This window comes from Geotrypetes seraphini, chromosome 7 (genome assembly GCF_902459505.1).
Source record: "Geotrypetes seraphini chromosome 7, aGeoSer1.1, whole genome shotgun sequence".
Taxonomy (NCBI): domain Eukaryota; kingdom Metazoa; phylum Chordata; class Amphibia; order Gymnophiona; family Dermophiidae; genus Geotrypetes; species Geotrypetes seraphini.
In genome coordinates, this window is record NC_047090.1 from 68,062,285 (window position 1) to 68,089,979 (window position 27,695).

Below are 27,695 nucleotides of genomic sequence, written 5' to 3' on the forward strand. Positions count from 1 at the left end.
CAGGAAGGAGAAGGTCTGCCATTTTGAAGAGGCAGGCCTGCTGACCGGAGGGAGCGGGCATCCCTCGGCCATCCTCCAATTTCAAGGGGCAGGGGCTGTTGGGGAGTTGTCTGGGGGGGGGGGGCAGAAGAAGCCGGCAGCAGGAAGGAGTGGACATCTCTCCTGCCATTTTTCAAATTAAAGGTACGGGGGAATTGGGTTGTTGGGGAGGAGGGAATGGGCATCTCTCCTGCTGTCTTTCAATTTAAAGGTAAGTGGGCTCTGTTCTGCAAGGGGTGGAGCTCACCGAAGATGGCAGCTTGAAGTCTGCATGGAGACGCCGTTGGGTTTTTTTCCACTAAAACTATTTCTATATTTGCCTTATGGTAAAGAGAAAATCCAAACTTCGGGTTATCCCGAAGGAATCCAGTATTCCAACCAGACCGATGGATGCCTTTCTGCAGCGACGGACCCGAACACAGGAATTGGAGGGAGAATCCTCGGCGTGGAGAGACCCACAGGCTTGTAATCTCTCTTTCAAGGGCGCCACCTTGTCTTCGGAGGAGCGCAGTCCTCCAATTTGCCCCGAGGCAACGGAGGGAGTGTTGGAGAGAGAGCCGGCCTGTGACATTCTTGTGCTGACTCAACAGAGTACGGGCTCCGACTCTGGACAGGGGCTAGATAATCCTATTCTATCAGCGCAATCGGTGAGAAGGAAGGAACAGGCTCACAAAGTTATTTCTATGACGGATGTGACTGCTATGAATACAGGTACTTTAATTCCTTCAGCTGGTACTGGAAATGAGGTTTCACCTCTATAAAGGCCAAGGTTTTCAATATGGAGACAATTTGGGAGGCAATATCAAGTATGCAACTCTCTTTGGGTACACAAATACAGCAACTTTCTTTGCGTTACATGACGGTACTTTCAGAAAATTTGGATTTAAAGAATAAGATGTCATCTTTGAAAAGCAAGAAGGAAGACCATGAGACCAGACTAAAAACTGTTGAAACGCAAGCGTTAACTTGGATTAGAGACAGTGGAAACCTTCACTTTAAGTTATAAATGTTGGAGAATTCTACTAGAAGATGTAACTTGAGGATAATTAATTTTCCAAAAGTGTTTTCCATCAAGGCACATGATATGTTTAAAAAAATATCTAAAAGAAATTTTGAAGGTACCTGAGCCATCATACCAACCTCTCTCAAAACCTGATTACCTACCGAGGAGAATTAAATCTCAAAATTCCAACCAGCAGAATTTATCTGCTGATAGTTTGGATTTAATAAAATTCCTAGAGAGGTCGGATACCGAGGCCCAGATTACATTGTTGGTACAATTTGCCTTAGATTCAGAAAGGGACTGGACGCTTAAGCTTTTTGTTAAGTATAAAGATGTTCCCTTTATGACATATATTATAAGGATGAATCCAGATGTATCTCGCTCTACCCAGAGGAGAAGAAAACAATTTCTAAATTTGAGACCCCAGGCAGTGCAGTTAGGGGCAACATTCATTTTGAGATACCCTTGTAAGTTCATTTTGGTATCAAAGAAAACCATTATGTTTTCTTTGAGCCCCCGCAGTTATCAAAATTTATTTCAGCCAAAGGGCAAGTGTAATGTCGATGTGTTTCTGCTACTTCCAGAAATGTGCTCAGTAAGGGGACTGCCTAGCCCTATCCTTTTTTTTCCTTTTAATAAGTTTCATCCTATATAATAAAACGCTAGCCTGCGTGCTTCCGTGATCCCTGATCTGTGATCAGTAGGTCCATGGCCAGCAGGAGTGCGGATGTGGCGGCCAGACAGTTGGGAAAGCGGAGAAACAGCATAGCCTGCGGCTCCCCCCTCCCGCCCTCACTCAGCGCCAAAACCACCACCGCCAAAGCCTCCTCCTTCTCGCTGGCTCACCCGCGTTTAAATTGAGAAAAGCGCTTCACCGCGCTAACGCTGGTCTCGCTGTCTTCTGTCCACTGCGGCCCGCCCTCTCTGACTACTTCCTGTTTCCGCTAGGGTTGGTCGCAGTAGATAGAAGACCCCGAAGCCAGCAGTAGCGCGGTACAGCGCTTTTCTCAGAATTTAAACGCGGCGGCTGGGAAGGGGGCGGCAGGAAATGCTGCTTCTGCACAGGGAAGGCCAGGAAATGCTGCTGCTGCTGCACAGGGAAGTGTGTGTGTGGGGGGAAATGTTGCTTCTGCACAGGGAAGGCTGGGAAATGCTGCTGCTGCACAGGGAAGTGTGTGTGTGGGGGGGGGGGAAATGCCGATTCAGCACGGGGAAGGCTGGAAAATGCTACTGCTGCACAGGGAAGTGTGTGTGGTGAGGGGGTGGGGGTGGGAATGCTGCTTTTGCACAGGGAAGGTCAGGAAATGTTGCTGCTGTACAGGGAGGTGTGAGTGTGTGTGTGTGGGGGGGGAAATGCTGCTTCTGCACAGGGAAGGCCGGGAATTAATGCTGCTGCTGCACAGGGAAGTGTGTGTGGGGGGGGGGGAAAAATGCTGCTTCTGCACAGAGAAAGCTGGGAAATGCTGCTGCTGCACAGAGAAGTGTGTGCATGTGGAGAGGGGGGAAATGCCGCTTCTGCACAGGGAAGGCTGGGAAATGCTGCTGCTGCACAGGGAAGGGTGGGAAATGCTGCTTCTGCACAGGGAAGGCCGGGAAATGCTGCTGCTGCACAGGGAAGGATGGGAAATGCTGCTGCTGCACAGGGAAGGGTGTGTATGTGGGGGGGAAATGCTGCTTTTACACAGGGAAGGCCGGGAAATGCTGCTGCTGCACATGGTAGTGTGTGTGTGGGGGGAAATGCTGCTGCTGCACAGGGAAGGGTGGGAGGGAAATGCTGCTGCTGCTGCACAGGGAAGTGGAGGGGACGGAGAGGGAAAGGGGGCCTGGGAGCAATCTTGGTTTGCTTTGGGGGAGGGGAGACAGAAGGGGGCCATGGAGAGACAGAAAGACAGGCAGGCAGGCAGCGCATTAGAACGAAAGACAGAAACACAGAAAGACAGCAGGCAGGAAGAGAGACAGAAAGAAAGAAAGACAGACAGGGTGCCAGAGAGAGAACCAAAAAGAAAGAAGGACAGACAGCAGGAGGGAGAAAGACAGAAAGAAAAGAAGAGAGAGACAGGGGCAGGGAGAGACACAGAAAGTAAGAAAGAAAGACAGACAGACATATATTCTAGCACCCGTTAATGTAACGGGCTTAAACACTAGTGTTATAATATCAGTCTAGAATCAGCTTCACCCTCAATTATTGTGGACTAACATTGCATAGAATTGTTTTATTGTCTTGTTAAATAGTGCAAGATATTATTGCACTGGTGGTGAATGTATTTTCTTTTTCTTTATATCTGTGTAATTTTTCTTTACTTTGACTAATAAGGTTGTCAAATGTAAAAAATTATAAATAAAGAATTTTAAAAAAAAGGTAAGGGGGCTGTCATGGGGTTGAATGAGAAGTGGGGAACGTTGGCGGCAGGAGGAAATCGACATCCCTCCTGCCGAACGGGGAGGAGGGCATCACATCAAATGGCCCTGAGGGGGTCGATGGGAGGGAGGGAAGAATCAGAGGTCTTTTTTAAAAATAATTTGCAGGGGAGGTCTAAGCTGTTAAGTCACTGACAGAAAGTAAGGCAATGGCAGCTTAGACCCTTCTTGGAAATTTTGCCTGCAAATATAGTTCAACGAGGTTGGAGAATCATCCGGTAATGATAGAGAATCACCCAGTATGCTCATTTAAATATTAATGAGCCCATTTTACTACCATTTTAATATTAATGACCTTGTTGTACTACATTTGCATGGTAGAGACAGAGTCTGCTAGAAGCTCGCAAAAAACACGGTGAGCCATTCTGATAATCGGCTGGTAAAATACTGGCACCAGCTGGAACCAGTTTAGCGACCATCGTTAAAGGCACAGTAAGGTTTGAGAATCCTGCCCTTAGTAGTATCAAGTCAAGTCTCATGGTCCCAAAGCCTCCTGGAGAAATCTGTCAGGCTAAAAGATGTATAAAAAAGCAATGCTAGAAACTGGAATCCTAAGTCATGCCTAAAAAGCAAGATTAGAAATCAGTAGTTTAATCTCTGAATTAAGGCCTTGACTGCAGCATCTTCTGCTACATTTCAGCGCTGATCTATATTCCTAAGAAAAGCCTTTGCTTTCTATCTTTAGGAGAGTTTCTTATGAAGCAGGTGGAGCTTGCGTGCGAGCACGGTCTTTGTGGAGAGTGGAGCCCCTTCGAATAAGGTGAGCAACAAAGTATTTATTTCACTGATCATTTATACTTATTTTACTTGCTCTTATTGTCTATTTCTCTTATATTATCTCTCTATCTAACTCTATCTCTCTATTCTTCTTCATTATGTCTGTCTCTCAGAGGCTAACGCAGAAAGCTATGGCATTAATGAGCGGCTTTCCTGTTCATTAATGTATATAAAAAGAGTTTTTGCGCTGAAGTTTATTGCTGCGGTAGACATCAGCACACAGTATATTAAAATGTATGAAAAAGAGCCTATTAATTACCCTGCAGCAATGCAGAGCTGTGTAATGTCTACCCCAGGGACACACTGCTAGTTATCTACTGCAGTGATTGGGGTTGCATTGAGAACCCCCTGCAGCTGCATCAGCCCCAATCTCCCTCCATTCATTGACCCGAGTGGACCCCCCCCCATCAAACCCCCAAAAGAAAAACGCATGTCCTTTATGTCTAGTGTACTCCCAACACCCCTGACCTAGCAAAACCCAACCTACACACTCGGCGTGGGATTGGTAGCAAGTGTGCACTTTTTAGCAGGGGAGTGACATGATCAAATGATGACAGAGTAGGGGGCAACAAGGGGCAAAATGAAATATTGATGGGGGCAGGTTTAGGTTGGAGTAAGTTTATTAACGGAGGGGAAAGTTTAGCAGGAGGGAAATAGGAAAGTGGATAGGGTGAGAGTCCAGGATGAAAAATGAGGACAGTAGAGTGTAAAGAAAGAAAAAAGAAGGGAGGAAGGGGTAGTAGGCAGAGTGAGGAAAGCTCAGGGCACAAGAATAGCAAAGGGCAGAGAGTATAGACTTAGGAAGGGAACAGAGAAGTGGGAGAGTAAGAAGATTGGACAAGAGAAAGGAGTTTAAGGGAGATAAGAGTATGATATAAAAGAATAGGAAAAAAGTAAAATTAGGATTAAAAGATGACTCTTCTCCTGGACTGGTATCTTTAAATTAATTTATTGTATCATCTCATGTGTTCACAGAACTCAACATGGACCCATGTTTTGACAATAAAATGCCTTCTTCAGGGGTTGCCACAATAAATATCTCATTCTGGCACATGCGCACAGTGTTCCGCACTTAAATTTGATCATGTTATAATCATGTTATATTTGGCTTCCACGGCTGATGTCATGATTATTGCTGTTATCTGAGTCTCTATACATCTGGGTAAGTAGAATCCAGACGCAGCAAGACCCGGACAACAGCAACAATCGTGATATAATCACTATTTCCATGATATAATCACTAAGGGCTCCTTTTACTAAGCTGCGATAGCGGTTTTAGCGTGCGCTGAATTGCTGCACACGCTAGAAGCCAATGCCAGCATTGAGCTGGCGTTAGTTCTAGCCACATAGTGCAGGTATAGCGCACACGGCAATTCAGCGTGCACTATAAACGCTAGCGCACCTTTGTTAAAGGCGCCCTAAGTCCTGCGTCCATATATCGTACTTCTATTTGTTTAAAAAAAGCAATTATGCAGTTGGCACCCTTGCTAACACAGAACTGCTTCTAGATATTGGACAATGATATTTGGAACTGTGTTTCCAACATCAGTGTAATAGAGTGATCAAGATTAAGTTCCCAGTATTCGGCGTGATTTTCACAACTCCCTTTGTTCTTATTGTACAGTTGGAGTGGAAGTCACATAAGATGGGGACAACCTTTTCGACTTCGACATATTACAACAGGACAGTACTTGGTGCTGGCTGAAGATCAGGGTCTCATGCTGCAAGACAAGTCTAAGTCAGACACAGGATGCTCTGCATTTTGTTTTAGACCATCCAAGGTAATGATGCGGAAAATCTTCTAGTCATGTTACAAATATGAGGCTTTCTGTAATTTAGTATTTCTCCATGAGTAGAGTGCTAAATACGTCAGGGTATAGATTGAAGTCAAAGATCAGGATGTAATTTGGCAATTATAATTTGACATTTGAGAAATTAGGTCAGTTTTTAAACCCTGTTGTTTAGCTGTTATCCATATAACTAGGACATCTTAGGATCTCATTTTCAAAACAGAAAGATGTCCAATAAATGCATAAAGTGGGACTTGGATGTTTTAATAATCAAGGGCTTCTTTTACTATTCCATGGAAGAGTTTCATACCGCAGGCCATCGAGGTAAACACTCCGACGCTCATTCAATTCCTATGAGAGTCGGAGCATATACCTTGCTGGCCCATGATAAGAAGCTCTTCCATGGTTTAGTAAAACCCAACACAAATTTGTAGCAAAAATTGACTGTAAGATTTCACTTTTTAATTACATGCACTGACACTATTCTACAGGCGTTTTCAATAAGGATTCATTTTCTCCATATATAATAATAATAACAATTTATATACCGCAAAACCGTGAAGTTCTATGCGGTTTACAAAAGATATATTCAATGTCCCTTTGATTGCACTTAAGGCTCCTGATGCAGGCCTAGTGGCCAAAACATGAATTGTGTTGAGTCTACCTAATAAATTTGTTGAACACCAAAGAATTTGCCTTGCTTTTTTTGTCTCTTCTGTTGTTGTTGTCCTGCTTCTGCACTTGCGGTGGATTTGTCTTCTGTTGTTTGTTCTGAAACAGTGTCAAAACATAGAATTTAATTTCTGCAAATTAGCACTTAATGAAATAAGATAACACTCTTTTCAGCTAAAGTGGCAAAATAATGCTCAGAATTTAGGAAGTTGGTTGGTTGGGCTGAGAACTTTTCAGCACCTGCTCATATAGGTCTTCAATTTTTTATATAGCTGGTGAATCTTGTGAATTGCGTTGCTGCTCCAGATTAGGACAATAAAGAAAACTGATGATTTTAAAAAGAGATTGAAGATCTTTGGGATAGAGCACTGAATTCCTTTGAAAATGATGCCTGAGACTAGAAGGGATTATATTTTTGAATTATGACATTAATCATATTTTATTGTGATTGTTTTATTATTTCAGACTTATTTCTTCAGTTGTGATCTGTCTAGGATAGTAGATAGTATAGAATATAATTTTTTTAAATAAATTAAAAATATAGTCTACCTAGATTTTCAGAATGCTTTTGACAAAGTCCCTCATGAGAGATACCTGAGAAAATTTAAAAACCATGGGTTAGGAGACAGTGTTTTTTGGTGGATTTGGAAGCAATAATAATAATAATAATAGCTTTATTTATATCCCGTCATACCTTTTCAGTTCAAGACGGTGTACAATAATAACAGGGTATAGTGATCTTACTATGCGAATAGTTAGACATAGATATTACAGCATTAGATAAGAGAGGGAACAAACAAGTAGAGCTTATAGCAATAAAAGAGAAACGGCACTGGATAAAGAGAGGTGCCTTTGAATGCATCATTGGATTAGAGTGGGAACAAGCAAGCAGAGGATACGCATTGGGATTGGGGTGGGATTAAGCGAGTTGTGGGGATTATGCAAACTGGGGTTTTTCAGGTGTGGGGAGGGTGTGTAGCTAAGGAATTGGGGTGGGGCATGGGGGAAGATAGTTGGGAGGGGAAAATGGCTGGGCTGGGGCTGTTAGATGAATTTGTCAAATAGGTTGGTTTTTGTGCTTTTCTAAAAGAGTGATATGACAGAGAGTTCAGGAGGAGGCCACTTAGGGTGTTGTTCCAGATTCCTGCTTGAAAGGCTAGAGTTCGGTCCAGGAATCTCTTGAAATGACAGCTTCTTGGCGTAGGCAGTGGCGTACCTAGGGTATGTGGCACCCGGGGCCCATCATTTTTTGACACCCCCCCCCCATGTAAAAAAAATTTTTTTTTTTTTTTTTTTTTGCAATAACCATGAAATGGAATAAATGGCCAGAATAGAAACAGGCAGTGAAAATTTTCTTTTATTGAACCTCATATATGTAACCATTATTCCAAACATAACATAACATAAATTATGTCTAAATTGTCATGACATTAGAAGTACATATGGAGTAGTTGCAGGTGATGCTTGGGACAGTTCTGATTGTGTTAGTTCGGTTTTATGTGTTTTTTGAATAGAAGGGTTTTTATTTCTTTTTGAAGGTTTTGCAGTCTGTGGTTGATATCAATTGGTTGTAGAGTTGGGGGTCGAGTGTTGCAGCTCGAATGGCTAGGAGGTTGTCGAACAGTTTTTTTCTTTTGATGTTTTTGGTTGGAGGGTGTGTGAATGGTGCACAAGTTCTCCTATGTCTGTTTGAAGTGGATTGAATTATTTAGCTGAAGAAATTAGTTACCCCCCATTCCACACACATTAATTCTCTTCCATTTTTGTTCCCATTATAAAAAACACTGATAAGTTCCCAGAAAAAAAATACATTAAAATAAGAAGTGAAAACAAAGGCCCCTACAGATGAGAACATAACATAAGAATAGCCTAACTGGGTCAGACCAATGGTCCATCATGCCCAGTAGCCCATTCTCATGGTAGCCAATCCAGGACACTAATACCTGGTCAAAACCCAAAGAGTAGCAACATTCCATGCTACCGATCCAGGGCAAGCAGACACTTCCCCCATGTCTTAATAACAGATTATGGACTTTTCCTCCAGGAATTTGTCCAAATCTTTCTTAAAACCAGCTACACTATCTGCTTTTACCATAACTTTTGGCCACTTCATTTTTAAGTTTAGATCTTTCCTTTCAAACAGAGACCTTGCTAGATGTCAAATACAGCACAAGGTAACTTCACATGGACTTAGCTGTGCAGGAAATGTGAATCTCCTCATACACCCACCATATAGTGCAAAAATGTGCAAAGGTCTGTTTTTTTCTTTCGATCACTACATAGCCTAATGCCACACAAGCAGCGCTGTTACAAACATATTCTGTAGGTCAATGCTAAGGATAACAAAGTTTCCTTCCTTGGACCAGAAGGAGATAAACCACTGGAAGAGATCCCAAAACAACACCCAAAGACCCACTCAGTGTGTGAATCAGTTGAGTGGAGTGGACTAACTGGGGGGTGGAAATGGGCCCGGAGTTTGCTCAGCAGAATTTCCCAGACCACCTCTTCCTCTCAACACATTGACACGCTGCCACCATCACCACTAGGAACACCTCACTGGGTAGGCCAGCTATGCTATAAACTTTATAAAACACATTATTATATTTTCTTATAAAGCACATATTTTAACTGACCTCTCTGACATCCTCAGCCTTTCCATTCACAAAAATAGAAGGAAGAAAAGTTCCCATTTCCTGCTGTCTCATGTCCCCGGCCTATACAATATTTTTTTCCTGCAGACCCTTCAAAAGTCTGACCAAATCCTCGGTTCACTTGCATTATAAAGTACTGAGGATGCCATCTCTCCCCAATCCCAGGTCCTAAAGTCTAAGACAGTAGCGCAAACTAATGCTGCCAGATACAGGAAAAAAATTTTTGATTCGATTCAGCCCTATTGAATTGGTTTTTCAATTCGATTTTCCTGCCCAGTTGGGTGATTTTTTTCAAAACTCCTGGTGGGTTTTATAGCTTTTTCACCCCCTTTGGCTTCTCCTAACCACACTGGCGCTGTGGTGTAAATAAAATAAAGAAACAAAAAGGACTTTTCCTCTCTCTGTTAAATCCTAGCTCACGTTTGCAGTCCAACACCAGCTCTGGCAGGATACACATTTCAAATCTGACATATTATAATCACAAAACAGAAAATAAAATTAATTTTTCTATCTTTTGTTGTCTGGTTATATTTCAAATCTTGTTGGTCCAAGGCTCTGGTTTTCTTCTGATAACTTGCTTGCCAGGGTCTCCTTCTTTCTGCATGCTAACCATCCATCTGCTAACTCTGTCCTCCCTTTCCATTTCCCTTCCCTTCCCAGGAAGTCTGGTATCTTTCCTTTTTTTCATCTCCCTCCACAGATCCACCTTTTCTTAAATACCCTTTCATCCGGCATCTCTCCCTCCTTCCCCACCATCCCAGAGTCCACCATCTCTCCGTTTCTTTTCCTAATTACCCTCCTATCCAGTATCTCTATCCCTCCTCCACACCATCCCTTGTGTCCAATTTCTCTCCCTTTCTGTTCCTTCCCTCCCTAAATCCCATGGTCCATCATCTCTCTCCCTCTCCTCTATTTTCAGACCCATTATTTCTTCCCCCCCCCTCCAAAGTTTGGCATATGCATGTCTCTTTGAACACCCCCTTCCCTCCGTGTACTTCTAAATCATGGTCCCTCCCCAAAGGCCTGTCCCCCCTTAAAGGTCTGCCTGTCCCACCTTGAAGGCCTGCACCCCCCTTGAAGGCCTGTCCCTTCCCCTTGTAGGCCTGTCCCCCCCCTTGAAGGCCTGCCTGCCTGTCCCCCCCTTGAAGGTCTGCACCCCCTGAAGGCCTGCACCCCCCCGAAGGCCTGTCCCCAACTTGAAGGCCTGTCCCACCCCCTTGTAGCTTCTCCCCCCCCTTGTAGGCCTGTCCCCCCTTGAAGGCCTGCCTGCCTGCCTTTCCCCCCTTGAAGGCCTGTCCCCCCTTGAAGGCCTGCACCCCCTTGAAGGCCTGCACCACCCCCCCCGAAGGCCTGCACTCCCTTGAAGGTCTGCACCCCCCCCCCGAAGGCCTGTCCCCCACTTGAAGGCTTGTACCACCCCCTTGTAGGCCTGTCCCCCCCTTGAAGGCCTGCCTGCCTGCCTTTCCCCCCCTTGAAGGCCTGCACCCCCTTGAAGGACTGCCCCCCCCCCCCCCGAAGGCCTGCACTCCCTTGAAGGTCTGCACCCCCCCGAAGGCCTGTCCCCCCCTTGTAGGCCTGTCCCCCCCTTGTAGGCCTGTCCCCCCTTTAAGGCCTGCCTGCCTGCCTTTCCCCCCCCTTGAAGGCCTGTCTCCCCCTTGAAGGCCTGCACCCCCCCTTGAAGGCCTGTCCCCCCCCTTGTAGGCCTGTCCCCCCCTTGTAGGCCTGTCCCCCCCCCCCTTGTAGGCCTGTCCCCCCCCCCCTTGTAGGCCTGTCCCCCCCTTGAAGGCCTGCCTGCCTTTCCCCCCTTGAAGGCCTGTTCCCCCCCTTGAAGGCCTGCACCCCCTTGAAGGTCTGCACCCCCCAAAGGCCTACACCCCCCCCGAAGGCCTGCACCCCCCTGAAGGCCTGCCTGCCCCCCTTGAAGGTCTGCACCCCCCCCCGAAGGCCTGTCCCCCCTTGAAGGCCTGCCTGCCTGCCTGTCACCCCCTCCCCCTTGAAAGCCTGCTTGCCTGCCCGCCCGCCCCACCCTGAAGGCCTGATGCCCCGACCCACCCCGAAGGACCGCTCGCCCCCTGGCCTCCCCGCACCACCTATGAACAGCCGCAGCAGGATCGCGAAGTCAGCGTCAGCGATCCCTGCGCTGCTTCCTGCGCCACGGTCCCGCCCCTCCTCTGACGTCAGAGGAGGGGCGGGATCGCGGCGCAGGAAGCAGCGCAGGGATGCTGACGCTGACTTCGCGATCCTGCTGCGGGCTGCTTCACAGGTGGTGCAGGAAGGTCAGTGGGGCGAGCGGTCCTTCGGGGGTGGCGGGGGACTGAACGGCAAGGCCGGGAACACCCCCTTAGGGCTGGTACCCGGGGCGGCCCTCCCCCCCCCGCCACCCCCTAGGTACGCCACTGGGCGTAGGGAATGTGAAAAGTAAAGGCATACTGGAGAGGTGGGGTTTGTCTTATAGGGAAAAGTGGCTCAGGAGGTAGATTGGAGCAGTGCCGGATAGTGTTTTGTAGTATAGGCAGCCGAATTTGAATATGATTCTTGCCTCGATCGGAAGCCAGTGAAGTTTCTTGAAGTAAGGGGTGATATAGTTGAACTTTTTCAGGCCAAACATCAAACGTACCGCCGTGTTTTGGATTAACCTCAGTTTCATGATGGATTTCTTGTGGGATCCGAGGTAAATGATGTTGCAGTAATCTAGAAATTCTAGGATGAGGGATTGAACTAGCAATCTTAATGATATGAAGTCGAAGAGAAGCTTTAGTGTGTGTATTTTCCACAGTATGTTAATGCATTTTTTTATTAGGATGTTGTTATGGGCCTCAAGTGTCAAATGTTGGTCGAGAGTGAATCCTAGAATTTTTATTGTGGGGTTGATGATGAATTTTGTTCTGTTTAGGTCGATTGAGGGTTCAATGGCTCTGTTTGGTGGGAAGGCCATGAAGAATTTGGTTTTTTTTCTGGATTTAGTTTAAGTTTAAAGTTTTTTGTCCAGTGTGTAACCTGGTCTATGACTGAAGAGATGAGGAGTTTGGATTTGGTTGAAAGGGTAGAGATGGGGAATAATTATTGTGATGTCATCCACATAGATGTAGAATTTGAGGTTCAGTTTGGATAGTGTACGGCCTAGTGAGGCCATGTATAGATTGAAGAGTGTTGGGGAGAGAGGAACCCTGAGGGATGCCACAGTGGTTGGACCATGATTGTGAGAGGGTTTGTTCGCTGATGACTTGGTAGGATCTGCTTTTCAGGAATCCCTTGAACCAATTGAATACATGGCCTGAGATATCGATGGTGTCTAGGCAGCTGAGGAGTATATCGTCAAATGCTCTGCTCAGGTCAAATTGGAGTATTAGTGCTGATTCCCAGTGCTGAGGGTGTGAGAGATGTGATCCGCGATGGAGGCTAAGGTGGTTTCTGTACTGTGGTTAGTGCAGAATCCTGATTGATACTCGTGTAGTACTAGAAACTTTTCCAGGTAGTTGTCAGGATGGTGTTTATTATACCTTCCATCAGCTTGGTGAAGAAGGGGATTTTGGCAACTGATCTGTAGTTGGAGGCTGAGAAAATGGGATCTTTGAGGTTCTTCAGGATGGGTTTGATGAGGATGTGGCCGAGATCTTTAGGGAATTCGCTGCTAGTCATCTGTTGAGAAATCCAGTCAAACAGCATGGCTTTGTAGGGAGCAGGAGCTGCTTTCATGATGATGGGCGGGCAGTTGTCCAGGCGGCAGTAGGAGTTGGCATATTTGTTGTAGAGCTTTAGGAACTGGGACCAATTGGGGGGTTTCAAAGTGGCTCCGGGACATGTCTACTGGTAATGAGTCAGTGTAGGGAGGAGGATCTGAGGATGATGATTTTAGTATTGAAGTGAGATGCAAAAGTCTCTGCTGATGGTAATTGTGTGGAGGGGGGTCTTTTGTGGTGGCTAATGTCAAAGAGCGAATTAAGTAGTTTGAAGAGATCTTTGCTATTGGATGTCGGAGATCCTATTTTGTTTGAGTAGAAACCAGAGAGTAGGGTTAAATGGTTAGTTCTCTGAATATAGGGCACTATCCTTTCCTTCAGCAACATTTCCATTATTTTTCCAACAACAGAAGTGAGGCTTACTGGCCTGTAATTTTCTGCTTTATCTTGGCGACCACTTTTGTGAAGAGGAACCACATCCAATCTTTTCCAATCCTGTGGAATCTCTCCTGTCTCTTGAACAAATCTTTCAGAGGACCTACCAGAACCTCTCTGAGCTCCCTCAATATCCTGGGATGGATGCTGTCTGGTCCCATGGCTTTGTCCTCCTTCAATTTTTAAGTTGTTTATAAACACTGTCTTACGTGAACGGTGCAGTATCCACTCCATCATCACATGTAATTTTGCCAGCCAATTGCAGTCCTTTTCTAGGATTTTCTTCTGTGAACACAGATCCTAAGTATTTGTTTAGCAAGTTAGCTTTTTTCCTCATCAGACTCCACATAGCAGTTTCAAGCTTCTTTCAATCTCACAATTCCATTTTTTGCCTTCCTTCTTTCACCAATATACCTGAAAAACTTTTGTCACCCTTTTTTTTACATTTCTAGCCATTTGCTCTTCTGCTTGCACTTTTGCCAGATGTATCTCTCTCTTGGCTTCTTTCAATTTCATCTGGTATTCTATTCTGTGCTTCTCTTCTGGAGTTTTTTGTATTTAACAAATACCAGCATTTTTGCATCAATTCTTTGGAAAACCATATCGGTTTCCTTTTTCTCTTGCTTTTATTTCCCTCACATAAAGGTCAGTGGCCAATTTTATTGTTCCTTTCAGCTTGGACCACAGTTTTTTCCACTTCTCTTATATTTTCCCATCCTATCAGCTCTTTCTTCAGGTACTTCCTTATTTTACTAAAGTCCACATGTTTGAAATCCAAGACTTTGAGTTTTGTATGGACGCTCCCTTTATCTGTTATATCAAACCAAACTGTGTGATGATCACTACCATCCAGGTGGGCACCAACTTGAACACACTTTCCCCATTTGTGTGCACTAGATCTAGCATCACTTCTTCCCTCATGGTTTCCATCACCATTTGCCTCAGAAGAGCATTTTGAAAAGCATCGACGATCTCTCTGCTTCTTTTTAATTCTGCAGATGGAACTTTACAATCCACATCTGGCAGGTTGAAAACACCCAGCAGTATCACCTCCCTTTTCTTTTCCAACTTCGGGATATCTGCAACCAGATCTTTATCAAGTTATTCAGATTGTGTCAGAGGTCTGTAGACAACTCCCACGAAGATAGAAGTTCCATCTTCTCTTTTCAAAACAATCCATATCACTTCTTCCTTTCCCCAGGCTCTTTGTATTTCAGTCGCTTAGAAATTGTTCTTCACATAGAGAGCTACTCCTCCACCTTTGTGGCCATCCCTGTTCTTCCTAAAAAGATTGTAGCCAAGTATGTTAGCATCCCATCCATGGGAATCGCTGAAACATGTCTCTGTGATAGCAACAACATCTAAGTCTGCCTCTAACATCAGGTTCTGCAGATTATGAACTTTGTTGCTTAGACTTTGAGCGTATGTTGTCATTGAGCCTGATATTGAGTGGCACTTACCCACTTACGAGTACCAGATATGAGGAATGTGTTATTGGGAATTTGCCATGAACAGCTCCCATCTCCCAACTGTTAGCTGAGTTACATTGGATTCCAGTATTATGGAGAATTCAGTTTAAATGCTTGCTGTTGGTGTGCACAGCGGTACACTGTGATCTGGTCGCTGTTGTGCCTGATTTTGTAGTTGCTTATACTCCTGCGAGAAGTCTCCATTCACAGGCTCAACAATTGCTAATGGCACCTTCCAATACGTCATGCATATGGTGTCAATGAAGTTGCGAGCATTTCAGGTTGTAGAGCAACAGTTGTGGAATTCCTTGCCATACTCGATTCATCAAGCATCCTCACATGTTCAGTTTTGTAAGCAATTGAAGGCAAATTTGTTTAAAAGGGCTTTTGAGTTTTGAGCAGTGGGTGAAAGGGTTATATATAAGAGTGTGTAACACTGTATATATATTTTAAATATTATGTGTGTATTATTTTAAATATTATTATTACAACCTGCTTAGATTTTGAGATGTGTGGGAAATTTATATTTAAATTAATAAAAGAACTGTAGATCATCTGTTATGAGTATAGAATTTAAGGTCCTTAGATTAATCATCTGAGCTAGTGGTTTGAGGTAGATTATTTAATACAATGAATGACAGTATAAATATCTGTAGTATCCTGCAGGACAGGGTCCAAGATGAGCATGAAGTGCCAGCTAGAGAATGACACGGGGACAAATGTTTCCCTGTCCCTGCAGGAACTCAATTTCCCCGTCCTGTCTCCGTGGGTTTTGTCACTGTCACTGTCCCTGCCCCATTCCTGTAAGCTCTGCCTTAACCACACAAGCCTCGAACGCTTATGATTTTAAAGAGCTTGAGGTTTGTGCAGATGAGGACAGAGCTTGCAGGAATGGGGAAGGGACAGGAAAAGTACTCGCTGGGATGGGATGGGAAAATGAGTTCCCGCGGGAACAGGGAAAAATTTGTCCCTGTGTCATTTTCTAGTGCCAGTAAATTGTTTCCTATGTGATAGGTAAGACCCAAACCAGGCTCATATTATTTTACTAATATCTAGGTAATACAGAGGTAGTCCATGGACAGAGCAGAGGTAATCCACTGAATTATCCAGTTAGCAAGGATATTCAGTTCTCTAACTTATCTGAATAGCAGACTTAGTATCGCCACTATCCAGATAGCTGGCACTGACTGTTCTGCCTGGATATTCATTGCTGGCCACTATCTAGATACCTGTGTTAAATAGGTAGTTTTTAAAGGCATTGTGACTGACATTTTAAAAAAATTGCTAACTGTTGTGACAGAATATTTACCTTTAAGTCAATATACAAATATGATACAGAATTGCTACAGAATTTTCAGATGTTTGCTCAAAATCTAGTGCTGTATTGTAGGAAAGCAAAGGCCCATGGAAATAAGCAAATATATATATATTCCCAGTAATAAAGGTTTACCCCCGGATTCTATAAAGGTTGTCTAATTTTAGCCTCTAAATCAGTGGTCTCAAACACACGGCCCGCAGCCGCATGTGGCTCTCCAGGTTTTATTTGCGGTCTGGACGTGATCAACAGCATTTCTCTTCCCCTTTCCCTTCCTTTTGGAGCAGCAGCGTGTCTGGCCGGCTCGTTCCGTTCAAAGCTGCGGGTTGGCGGCTCCTCGCGCTATCCACTCCTGCATCGAAAGCCTCTCTGACGTCACAACATCAGAGAGGCTTCAGACGCAGGCGCGGATCTCGCAAGGAGCCGCCACCCGCGGCTTTGAACGGAACGAGCCGGCCAGACACGCTGCTGCTCCACAAGGAAGAGAACGGAAGAGAAATGCTTCTGCTACTTAGGAAAGGGGGACCCTAGGGAAATGCTGCTGTACAGGGAAAGGGGAAGAGAAATGCCTCTCCTGCACAGGAATGGGGGAAGGGAAATGCTGCTTCTGTTGCTGCTGCACCCAATTGGGGAAAGAGAGGGAAGGAGAAGGGAGAGGAGAGGAACAAGAGAAGAAGCCAAGTTCATGGGAGGGAGGGAAGGAAAGGAGATATCAGACCATGGAGGGGGAGGGAGAGATGCCAGGGCATGGGGGAAGGGAAAGAGACAGATGCCAAACCAGGGGAAAGGAAGCAAGGAGGGAGGGAGAGAAAGAAGGAAAGAGATGCCAGACCATGGAAATAGGATGGAAGAAGAGAGAGATGGGAAGGGAAGGTAAGACATGGAAACGTAGATTTTGAAAAGAAAGCAGAAAAATTGAACATTAAGTTAATGCCAAAGATGTATGCAATCTTTTTGAAATTACATAAAGCTATTATAATCCAGACAATATTATACATCTACCTACATTGCATTTGACTGGATATAGCATTCACTTCACCATATCCTTGCCATATTTCCAGCAAGCTTAAAGATGTATGCAAGGCAGAAAGTGAAGACGGAGAGAAAAACAGTCAGAGGACAAGAAGGCCCTGGAAACATAGTTGAAAGCACAGAAAAATAAAGTCACCAGAAAACAAAGATAGTGAAAATGATTTTATTTTCAATATAGTGATTGAAATGTGCCAGTTTTGAGAAAGAAAAGATATTAAACTTTAAATGTGAGGACCGCAGAAAAAATAATTAATGTCTTATTAAAGAAATGACAATTTTGCATGAGGTAAAACTCTTTATAGTTTATATATCTTTCCTTTTAACTGTTAAAGGAAAGTTTTATAAACTATAAAGAGTTTTACCTCATGCAAAATTGTCATTTCTTTAATAAGACATTAACTATTTTTTCTGCGGCCCTCCAAGTACCTACAAATCCAAAATGTGGCCCTGCAAAGGGTTTGAGTTTCAGACCACTTTTCTAAAATGAGTGTGCATCCCAATTCGGTGTCCAAAATAATTAGTTAATAAGCTCCAATGATTTAATTATTGGAGATACAGGGCTTAATTGGCTCCAATGAATTTTCATTCAGAGTGTCCACTGGAGCACGACATGAGAACTGCCTGCTAATGTTGGGCTGGGAGTCTCGACCCTGATGAAAATTTTGAAACATGGCATGTCAGTGGAGGCACTCCTGTAATGCACTTTAAGAATAAAATAAGTTCTTATGCATCTTTTATTTGTTACTGCAAAGTTTGCACAAAAAACTGCTGCATTTGCACTTTATATATAAGAAGAAAAAGTTAAAACAATATACAAAAAAAAAAGAATCCATTGAAGATATTGGCTCATATTTCGACGTGCCTTAAAGATGTATCTTTTTAAGAAATTTTTGTAAGTTAGATATAGGATGTTTATTCATTTGTATTATTAGTCTGTGTGAACCGCATAGAACTTAATGGTATTTGCGGTGTACAAGTGCGTTTTATTTTATGTTATTATCCTTTTATGAACTCTAAATAAAGGAAAGTGAGCCCTCTGAGGATTCTACACACTTTAGAAAAATATTCAATTGTCTACAAGATAGCATTATGAACGTTTATGTCTTGATATGCTGGGAAGATTTGGGGCTCCTTTTACTAAACTGTGATAGCGTTGATAGTGCACGCAGGATTTTAGCGCACGTTAAACCCACGCTACGCAGCTAGAACTAACCCCACCTCAATGCTGGCATTAAGGTCTAGTGCGCGGGGCAATTCAGTGCGCACTAAGTGCGCTTAAACCGCTCTCGCAGCTTAGTAAAAGGAGCCCTTGGTATTCTGTAATAATGAGCATCTAAATTGGATTGTGTACAACTCAAAAGGGAGTGTGACCATATGAGGGGCATGGGTAGGTCAAGGGTGTTTACAAAAGATGCATTTAGTGTTACAGAATATTTGGGATCTGCACCCAATCTACACCCAAATTTGGCACCCAAAGCTGAGCACTGAAGTCGGTGCTAAACACTATTCTATAAAGAGAGCTCATCAAAAAGCACCATTTATAGAATAGCGTTGAATTTGGTGCTATTTATAGAATCTGGCCCTTAATGCACAAAATGGTCCAGCACAGGAAGAATGTCACTATTGCAACCGCTTTGCTATCCTTATCTAGAGTCATGTGTATTTTATTTATTTTTAATTAAAGGAAAAACTAGACTCTGCTCCCAAACGTGATATTGATGGGATGGGACCTGCTGAGATTAAGTACGGTGATTCCATTTGCTTCATCCAGCACCTTCACAGTGGTCTGTGGTTAACTTACAAGGCTCAGGATGCAAAGACTTCTCGCTTAGGACCTGTGAAAAGAAGGGTAAGTGTTTCATTATTTGTCCATATGTTCATATAGCTTAGTACCCGGAACAACAAAAGAACAAAGCTCTTACTTACTCACCATCATCTGGCATGACTGTTCAATCTGATGAACTTTGTGAGCATATCTTGAGTGTACAAGCTCTGCATCTATGGTGGAGATGCACGTCAGTGACATCAGAACCCAGAACAACAAAAAGACACCAGTTCCTGAGGCATTGCGCAGAAGGGGCATGCCAAGGAGGTAGTAAGATTAAGGGGAAAATTAGTTAAAAATATAAAAAAAAGTTATATTGATATAGCTTGTTCCTAAGTAATGGGTTAAGATGATTGTATTTTGGGTTTTTGTCTTTTTTAAATGAATAATTTTCTTTTATATATTTCCATACAATTAGAAATAAAGCTAGGTACAAAGTAAACTAAAGTAATAATCAACATTCTCATATCACAAAATAACAGATTTACAAGCCCACATCAAGGGAGAGATAGCAAACTTAATCAAAGAAAAAACATATAAAAATAATACAAAATTGTCTAATTTTAAGTGGCTTAACATTTAATTTTTATTTCTAATTCTGCTTAAGATAATTTCTCATAACCCTAAAGAAAACCTTCTAATTGTAAAGAATCCCCAAAAATGAATTCCTTCCCCTGATAGGTGACAAGATACTTACATGGATATTTTAGAAATAAAATGTTGCACCCAGAGCTAAAACTCGAGGTTTCAAGACTAAAAAATCCTTTCGCCTGAGCTGAGTGGCTGTGGATACAGATTTTCCCACCACATGTTTTTGTCTTTTTAATGTGGTGTAGGAACTTGGGAGGGGGGTGGGGATGGGGTTGTTATGCTGATGGGAGATACAGAAGAAGTTTCAATGATGATAGCCAAATCCCAACTCCATCCTATTCAATCTATTTGGGGCAGCGGCCTATTAATTTATGGCACCGGTCACAATATATGGTAAGCCATGGGCATCTGATAGATTGTCAACTGGTTAATGCACAGATCGAGGTCCAACTAGGGCACTGATCTAGGAAGTGGAGATTTAAGCAATTCTTGAGAAAACATATGTTAAACCAGATTAAGATGTCAACCTTGCCACAATGTAATGATGAGTTAACACATATCCCAATTTTTTTATATAAATGCACACTCACTATGTAATAAGTATGATCTACTTCAGGACATAATAGACAATAAGGATTTGGGTATTGCCATCTTTACAGAGACATGTTTTAAGAAGGATATTGTGATTCAAAATTGGTTTGTCCCCATGGATTTGCCATGTACTCTTTGATTAGAGAAGGTAAGCATGGGAGTATTTCAATTGTGTATAAGACGGTCTTGGATGTGGAATTTGAAGACAACTATCAGTCCCCAAGTTTAGAATGTATGTTGGTTAAATTTCCTACCATCATTGATTAGCTTAGGAGTAGTAGTAATCTATAGACTACCAGATTCAAGCAAAAAGGTTATGGAAGAGTTCTATACTTATTGTATAGTATATAGCTCAAATTCAATTGAAATTAGGCCTTATTATATTGGTGGGAGATTTGAACCTTCATATGGAAGTTGACTCAAATGAGAACATCTTCTTGTTGTACCAGTTTTTCTCAGAAGTAGGTCTGAGGTTAATCAAGGTAGCTAAAAAGAGGGGTAAAGAAGAATTTTGTCTCAAAAATAGCACAGCAACACAGCAGTGAGAGGCAAATGAGATGTCAGAAAATCAACCAAACAGTTACTTTATTGTGCAAATAATAAGAAGTTGCATAAGGATAATAGAATCTATATCATAATATCTATCTTGAATGCAAAATCTCATAAAGAATCCCAAGTCTATAATAAGTGATAAATTTTAGTCTAGGAATACCTAGATTGTCCCAACTAGGATCCCAGTTTCAGTATCCATAGATGCCTTCATCAGGGGATGAATGGACACTGCCATAGATGATAAAAACACAAGTAGGCAGGCAATATATGTGAACATTCTGAGCATGGAGCAGTGTCTTTGGAGGCAAAAGCGCGCCAAATAGCTAGAAATGACACAGGGGACCAATTTGTCCCCGTCCCTGCAGGAACTCAATTTCTCAACCCCATCCCCATGAGTTTTGTCGCTGTCCCTGTCCCATTCCTATAAGCTCTGCTTTAACCGCACAAGACTCAAACACTTATGATTTTAAAGTGTTTGAGGCTTGTGCAGATGAGGACAGAGCTTGCAGGAATGGGGCAAGGACAGGACAAAAACTCACCGGAATGGGAAAATGAGTTCCCGCAGGGACGGGGAAAAATTTGTCCCCGTGTCATTCTCTATTTTATAGTATATAGGCAGCCAATGAAAATGTAAAAAGAAAGGGTTAATATTAACAAATTTTCTTATATTACACAGGTCTGTAAAAAAACTTTTTTAAAAAAAGCTGTTTTGGTTATTCCACGTAATCTTTATATTTTTTGGTGCGCTGAATCCGAAAATGACCTCTATTTTGTTATAGGACATCATGTTTCCTGACAATTTAGGTAACTATGTTAAATAAGGCAATACCTCAAAATAAACTGTCTGATGAATTAATACACTTTCGCAGAGCCATAACATAACGGTTGAAGAATGACGAGCTAACACGAACTGCGATAAAAAAGTGTGAACAGCCTAGAACCAAGAACCTGATGATGATTCGTGCACGCGTGTGGACTGCAGGAGAAAGCAGCTTTGTGTCTTTATACGACTCATCACAGTGCTGGCCTCGCCCCCCTGCACTAACTGGAGCTGCTGCTATCTGCCCTGAGTCTCCCTCCCACTGGATTCTTCTGGAAAGATTAACCCATTCTACCATTAAAAGCACAGACTCAGGGCTGAGGCTTACACATACAGCATGCTGCTGAGTATCCCAGTAGTCAGCCATGTCACTCAGAGCAGCACTTGTATTCACCCGCTTTGAAGGGGTGGGGGAGGGGCAGAGATTGTTTACCTGCAAATAACAACAAAGGGCCAGAAGAGAACTAGGGAAATGAGGAAATATAATTTTTTCCCCTAAAACTTGCTTAACTTATGTTATATTGCTGACCATCAGATTTACAGTGCTATATTTTTTTTACCTAACTTGGCAACCCCTTTAAGGTTTTTTTTGGGCATTTTATATGTTAAATGCAGTTATGTGAATTAATTAATAGTAATTTGGACTTTAAATTTGGTTAAAACCCATAATATAAAAAAATTGATAAATTTGAAGACAATTTTGCATTTTGTGGCAAATCATGATGTCTAGGAGTTTTTTCAATATTTTATTTGTTTTCAGCACACCAAAATACATAGAAATTAGATGAAAATAATCAAACAGCTTTTTAGTCGCAGACCTGTGTTACCCATAATTCTTAGAGCAGTGTTTTGAATGGTTTCTAGGCATTTAAGATTCAAATGTGAACTTCATTCCTATAGTCCAATTTAGATACCAAAAATGCATACATTAAAATATGTAAAGTGCCTTCACTGAAATAATATTTGATAGAATGTAATTCTGTAGAAAGATCTTTTAGACAGAGAAAAATATCTGAAACTGGGATGGATTTGCTGTAAAGCATAGGAGAAAAACTAGAACAATCTGATTGGCCTGTAATCCAGCAGGTGGTTGTTTAACAATGTTTATGACCAGTTTGTGCTTCTTGAGCCATAAAGTAATAGCTTCTAAACACATCTGTAAATTTGTAAGATCAAAGTTAGTTGGGGATACTTTATAAATGAAAAGAATATCATCTGTGTAGAAGTAAACTTGAATGCCAAAACTCTGAATAAGTGTGATGAGAGAACTCAGAAAGAGGAGAGCCTTGTGGCACGCTGCAATTTAACTTGATGGATTTAGAGATGTTAGACAGAAAATGTACTGCAAGTGATCTGTCTTCCAAAACAAGATTTAAACCAAGTGAGGACCTGATCTCTAAGGCCAATGGCATAAAGTCGATCTCCCAAACGTGCATGATCAATTAAATCGAATACAGATGCTAAATCTGAGATCAATATATGACCACCTTCCTGAATAGACTGGAGCCTTTTATAACTATACTAGTGTTTAAGCCCGTTACATTAATGGGTGCTAGAATAGATGTCTGTCTGTCTGTCTTTCTCCTGCCCCCTGTCTCTTTTTTTCTTCCTTTCTTTCTGTCTCTCTCCCTGCCCCGTTTATCTTTTTTCTTTCTGTCTCTCTCCTTCTATCTTTCTTTCTCCCTCTCGCTTTATTTCTTTCTTTTTATCTTTTTTTCTTTCTGTCGCTCTCCCTGCCCAGATCCTCACTGAATAGGCCGTTACATTAACGGGTGCTAGAATATATATATGTGTCTGTCTTTATTTATTTCTCTCTCTGTCTCCTTAGCCGCTTTCTGTATTTCTGTCTTTCTTTCTTTTTGTCTTTCTTTTGGCTGTCCACCACCACCCCTTGCATGCTCCCCCTTTCAATTCTCCCTTCCTTTTATCTCCCCTGTGTCCACCACCACCCCTTCACTGCTCCCCTTATCCAGCAGCAGCCCTTCTCCCTTTGTTTTACCTCTGCCCTGTCCATCAGCACATTTTCCTGTTCCCCTTGTCCAGCAGTAGGCCTCTCTTCCTTCCCCCCCCCCCACCAAGCAGTTTGCAATAGTTACATTTGTGAACTTCAAAAAAGCTGAAAACATTGTTATCGAGAAATAAATGCTTCAAGTCAAACAGCCCTTCAAAATCCAGCCCTGCTGGCATCTTTGTGTTGGGGGTGGCTGCTCCCTGTTGCTTTCAGGCCTTTCCCGGGGCGCTTTAACCTGCGGTAATGTGCGTGAGCGGCTCCAGCACCGGCTTCTCCACCCGGACCCTGGGCATGCGCCGCGCTCCGCCCCTTAGCTACCCGGAAGTACTGGGCTTCACTCGCCTGCTCCCGGAGAGTAGCCCGAGAGGGCGGGAGAGGGGGAGCGGCTGCCGTGGTGATCTTGCTGACTCGCTTGCCGGAGTTATTTTTCAGTTTAAAGGTGCCACGGCGGCTCCTCTAATGATCCCCGCCTGCATTAGAAGTGTTTTCTGAAGCAGGTGTGGCTGGTGACAGGAGCCGCGGCGGCACCTTTAAACTGAAAAAATAACTCTGGCAAGGGAGCCGGCCAACTGGCAGTTCAATTGGGAGCTTCGGTCTGGTCTTGTCTGCTTCCTGCTCGCCTTGGCGTATTTTTTTTTTTAGTTGAAAGACGCGGCGGTGGCTCATCTCATGATTCCCACCTGCGTCGGAAGTCCGACGCAGGCGGGGATCGTGAGAGGAGCCACCGCTGCGTCTTTCAACTAAAAAATACAATACGGCAAGGAGCAGCAGGGAGCAGGCCAGACGGAACCCTAAGCAGTGCATGCACACTCCTATCTGCTGGTCGATACAGCTCACGGAAAACCAGCGCACGCAGAGGAAGTGCGCATGCGCGGCCTAGTGTTTTATTATATTAGATCCCGTTCATGGACAAGAGAATATGGGCATGAGTTAGCAAGTGAAAATAATAAGTATCACTGTATCAAGGACCCATGAAATGTGACTCTTATCTTTTGTCTCATTTAGGTGATACTTCACCAGGAAGGTCACATGGATGATGGACTGACAGTACAGCGGTGCCAACATGAGGAGTCCCAGGCTGCACGGATCATTCGTAACACCACAGGATTATTCAACCAGTTTATCAGGTAGTTTGTGGGTGTGTGTTTTGATATGAACATGGCTAGGGACCAGACAGGCTACAATGTAAATAAGGTAGGGTTTTCAACCATTACTTGGGTAGAAAGATTTGGGGGTCAGTATTCAAAAGAATGATATACTGTTACAGAGAAGTTATTTGGTTATCTGAGTATCTTTATCTAGATATTTTCGGGAAACTACCCGCATGTCATTCTTTAAAGAGAGAGGAAAGAATCAGAGTATGAATGGGCACAATCCTTGCATTGAAGAATGCTGGTGTAGAAGGACTGAGGTTGAGATAGTCACTGTAGAATGACATGGATTGGTTTCCTGTGGTTATTTGCGGGGATGGGGACGGTGACAAATTCTATCACCATATCATTCTTTAAGATAAGTCATTGCTGAATAAGTCATCTTTAGCTAGACATCTAAACCTGTTATATCCATGGGCAACTTATTCAAATAGTTAGCCATTAACTAGTTAAAATGATCACTTCTATCTGGCTCAAATTTAAAGCCATGCCTACCATACCTCTCACCTTTAAAATGTTAAGGGGTCAATATTCAAAAGGGTTTAAGCAGGTCGGAGAGTATCCTGCCTTGCTAAAGCCCACTGAGCTGGCCAGCTGTTCTACTACCTCTGCCAACTAAAATCCATAGGTGCATATTTCTCAGAACCTGAATTTGCCCAACTAATGTACGCTTTTGTACTATCCTGCTTAGACTACTGTAACACACTACTAGTGGGAATGCCTAGCAAAACTCTCTCCCACCTCCAAAGGGTGCAAAATGCTGCAATCCGCATCATGAAAAACCTAGGCATCCGCAACTATGTTACCCCTGCATTAGCTTCCATGCACTGGCTGCCCATTCAAAAAAGATGCGCCTTCAAGGCCCTAGTCCTTACTTTCAAAACTTTCCATGAAACGATTTGCACTACATCAATGTTTTTCAACCTTTTTATACCTATGGACCGGCAGAAATAAAATAATTATTCTGTGGACCGGCATCAGTCCGTGGACCGGCGGTTGAAGAACACTGGGCTAAGTCATGGGCCAGACCCCGCCCATCTCTACCCAATCTCCACCCCCGACCCCGCCCCCATAATAGTACTAATTGTAGCACTATTTTTTCCATTCATTTTTCACAGATAACCAATATAATCTTTTTAACAACACAATGGTTAACCACAAAATTAAACTACACAAAGCACACTGACAGCAGATGTAAATTCTAAAAATTGACATAATTCAATAACTAAATTCAAAAATTAAAATCATTCCCCCCTACCTTTGTTGTCTCCCTCCCTCTATGCTCTGCCTTACCTTCTGGCCTGCTCCCGCCTGGCCATTTTAAGCTGCCCCCCGGTGTTATCTTCAGCCCGGCTCCCTCTTCCTCACTGATGCACTGCACAAAGCTGCGGGCAGTGGCTCCTTGCACGTCCTGTGCCTCATCTGGAAGCCTTCCCTCTGACGTTTCAACGTCAGCGAGAAGGCTTCCGGTTCAGGCGCAGGACGCGCATAGGAGCCACTGCCTGTGGCTTTGTGCACTAAATCAGTGAGGAAGAGGGAGCTGGCTCGAAGATAACGCCTCATCGATCGCACCGTGGACCAGCGGTTGAAGAACACTGTTTTGGGCCTGATGCATGTGCTGGCCCTGTGGACCGGCAGGAAATTTCTGTGGACCGGCACCGGTCCACGGACCGGTGGTTGAAGAACAATGCACTACATGACAACCAAACTACAAATCTACTTCCCAAAGCAACCACTGATGTCCCAAGGAGAAAAATGACTGACCATACCTCCTGGCCGCTCACTCAAAACTGAAACAGCCCGCAAACGCTCCTACTCACATTTCATACCCAGACTATTGCACCCCATCCCCCATCTGTTAGAACAGTGATTCCCAACCGTCCTGGAGGATCACTAGACCAGTCAGGTTTTCAGGATTGCCCTAATGAATATGCATGGTGCAGATTTGCATGCCTGACACCTCCATTATATGCAGATCTCTCATGAATATTCATTAGGGCAATCCTGAAAACCCAACTGGCCTGGTGGTCCTCCAGGACAGGGTTGGGAACCACTGTGTTAGAACACTAGATGGACTTTGGAGCTTCAGGAAGGCCGTGAAAACCTTCCTCTTCACAAACCCAGCGCCTTAAGGGCATGCATCCAGAAATGCCATTCAGAGTCAACGTACCTACGCCACATACTTAGTTTATAGGTTTTATTGTCATGTTTATATTGTAAATTATGTCATCTCTGTCCTATCTCGATTATATTGTGGATGTACTTTGTAACCCGTTCTGGGCTCCTTTGGGAAGACGGGCTAAATAATTGAGCAAATAAAAAAATAAATATTTAGTGGCACTTTAACAGGTAGTGTGGCTGACTGTCAGCTATAACTGGACATTCCATTGCCAGCTAGGTTAGGGGTGGTTCAGAGACAGAGTTTGGGCAGTTAGTGGCGATATTCAGTCCCTTAACTGGCTAAGTATGTGGACAAAGTTAGGAGAGCAAAAAGGCACTGGCCTGAATATTGGCTAATGCAGGGATGGGCAAACTTTTTGACTCATGGGCCACAATGGGTTCTTAAATTTGACAGAGGGGCCGGACCAACAGAATCTTTCTATCCCTCCATCCCTCCCATCCCCCTGTGCAGCAGAACCCTTGTCCAGATTTTATCCTTACCCCCTCCCTCCCATCCCTTGTGCAGCAGAACCCTTGAGCACCCACTCCCGCCGCACAGCCGAACCACCGCTGACCCTCCATCCTTCCCTCCCATCTGAACCCCGCTGACCACAAGCCCTACATTCCTTCCTCCAGAGCAGTGTCGAGCCGGCAGCACTCTAAACAGACTGCTTCGTGGCCTTACGTTTGCCGCGTTACTGATGACATCATCA

The 27,695-nt window shown here is 43.6% G+C and overlaps 1 protein-coding gene across 2 annotated transcripts in view; it reads left to right on the plus strand.

The window, feature by feature from the left end:
• The window catches only part of RYR3 (ryanodine receptor 3), a 693,107-nt gene that overhangs the window by 120,713 nt on the left and 544,699 nt on the right, over positions 1 to 27,695 (plus strand). For both annotated transcript variants that reach the window (XM_033952387.1, XM_033952388.1), the window contains exons 9-12: positions 4,146 to 4,220; positions 5,862 to 6,018; positions 18,966 to 19,130; positions 24,677 to 24,798. In XM_033952387.1, coding sequence (XP_033808278.1) covers positions 4,146 to 4,220; positions 5,862 to 6,018; positions 18,966 to 19,130; positions 24,677 to 24,798 — 519 coding nt within the window. The remainder of the gene's footprint in view (positions 1 to 4,145; positions 4,221 to 5,861; positions 6,019 to 18,965; positions 19,131 to 24,676; positions 24,799 to 27,695) is intronic.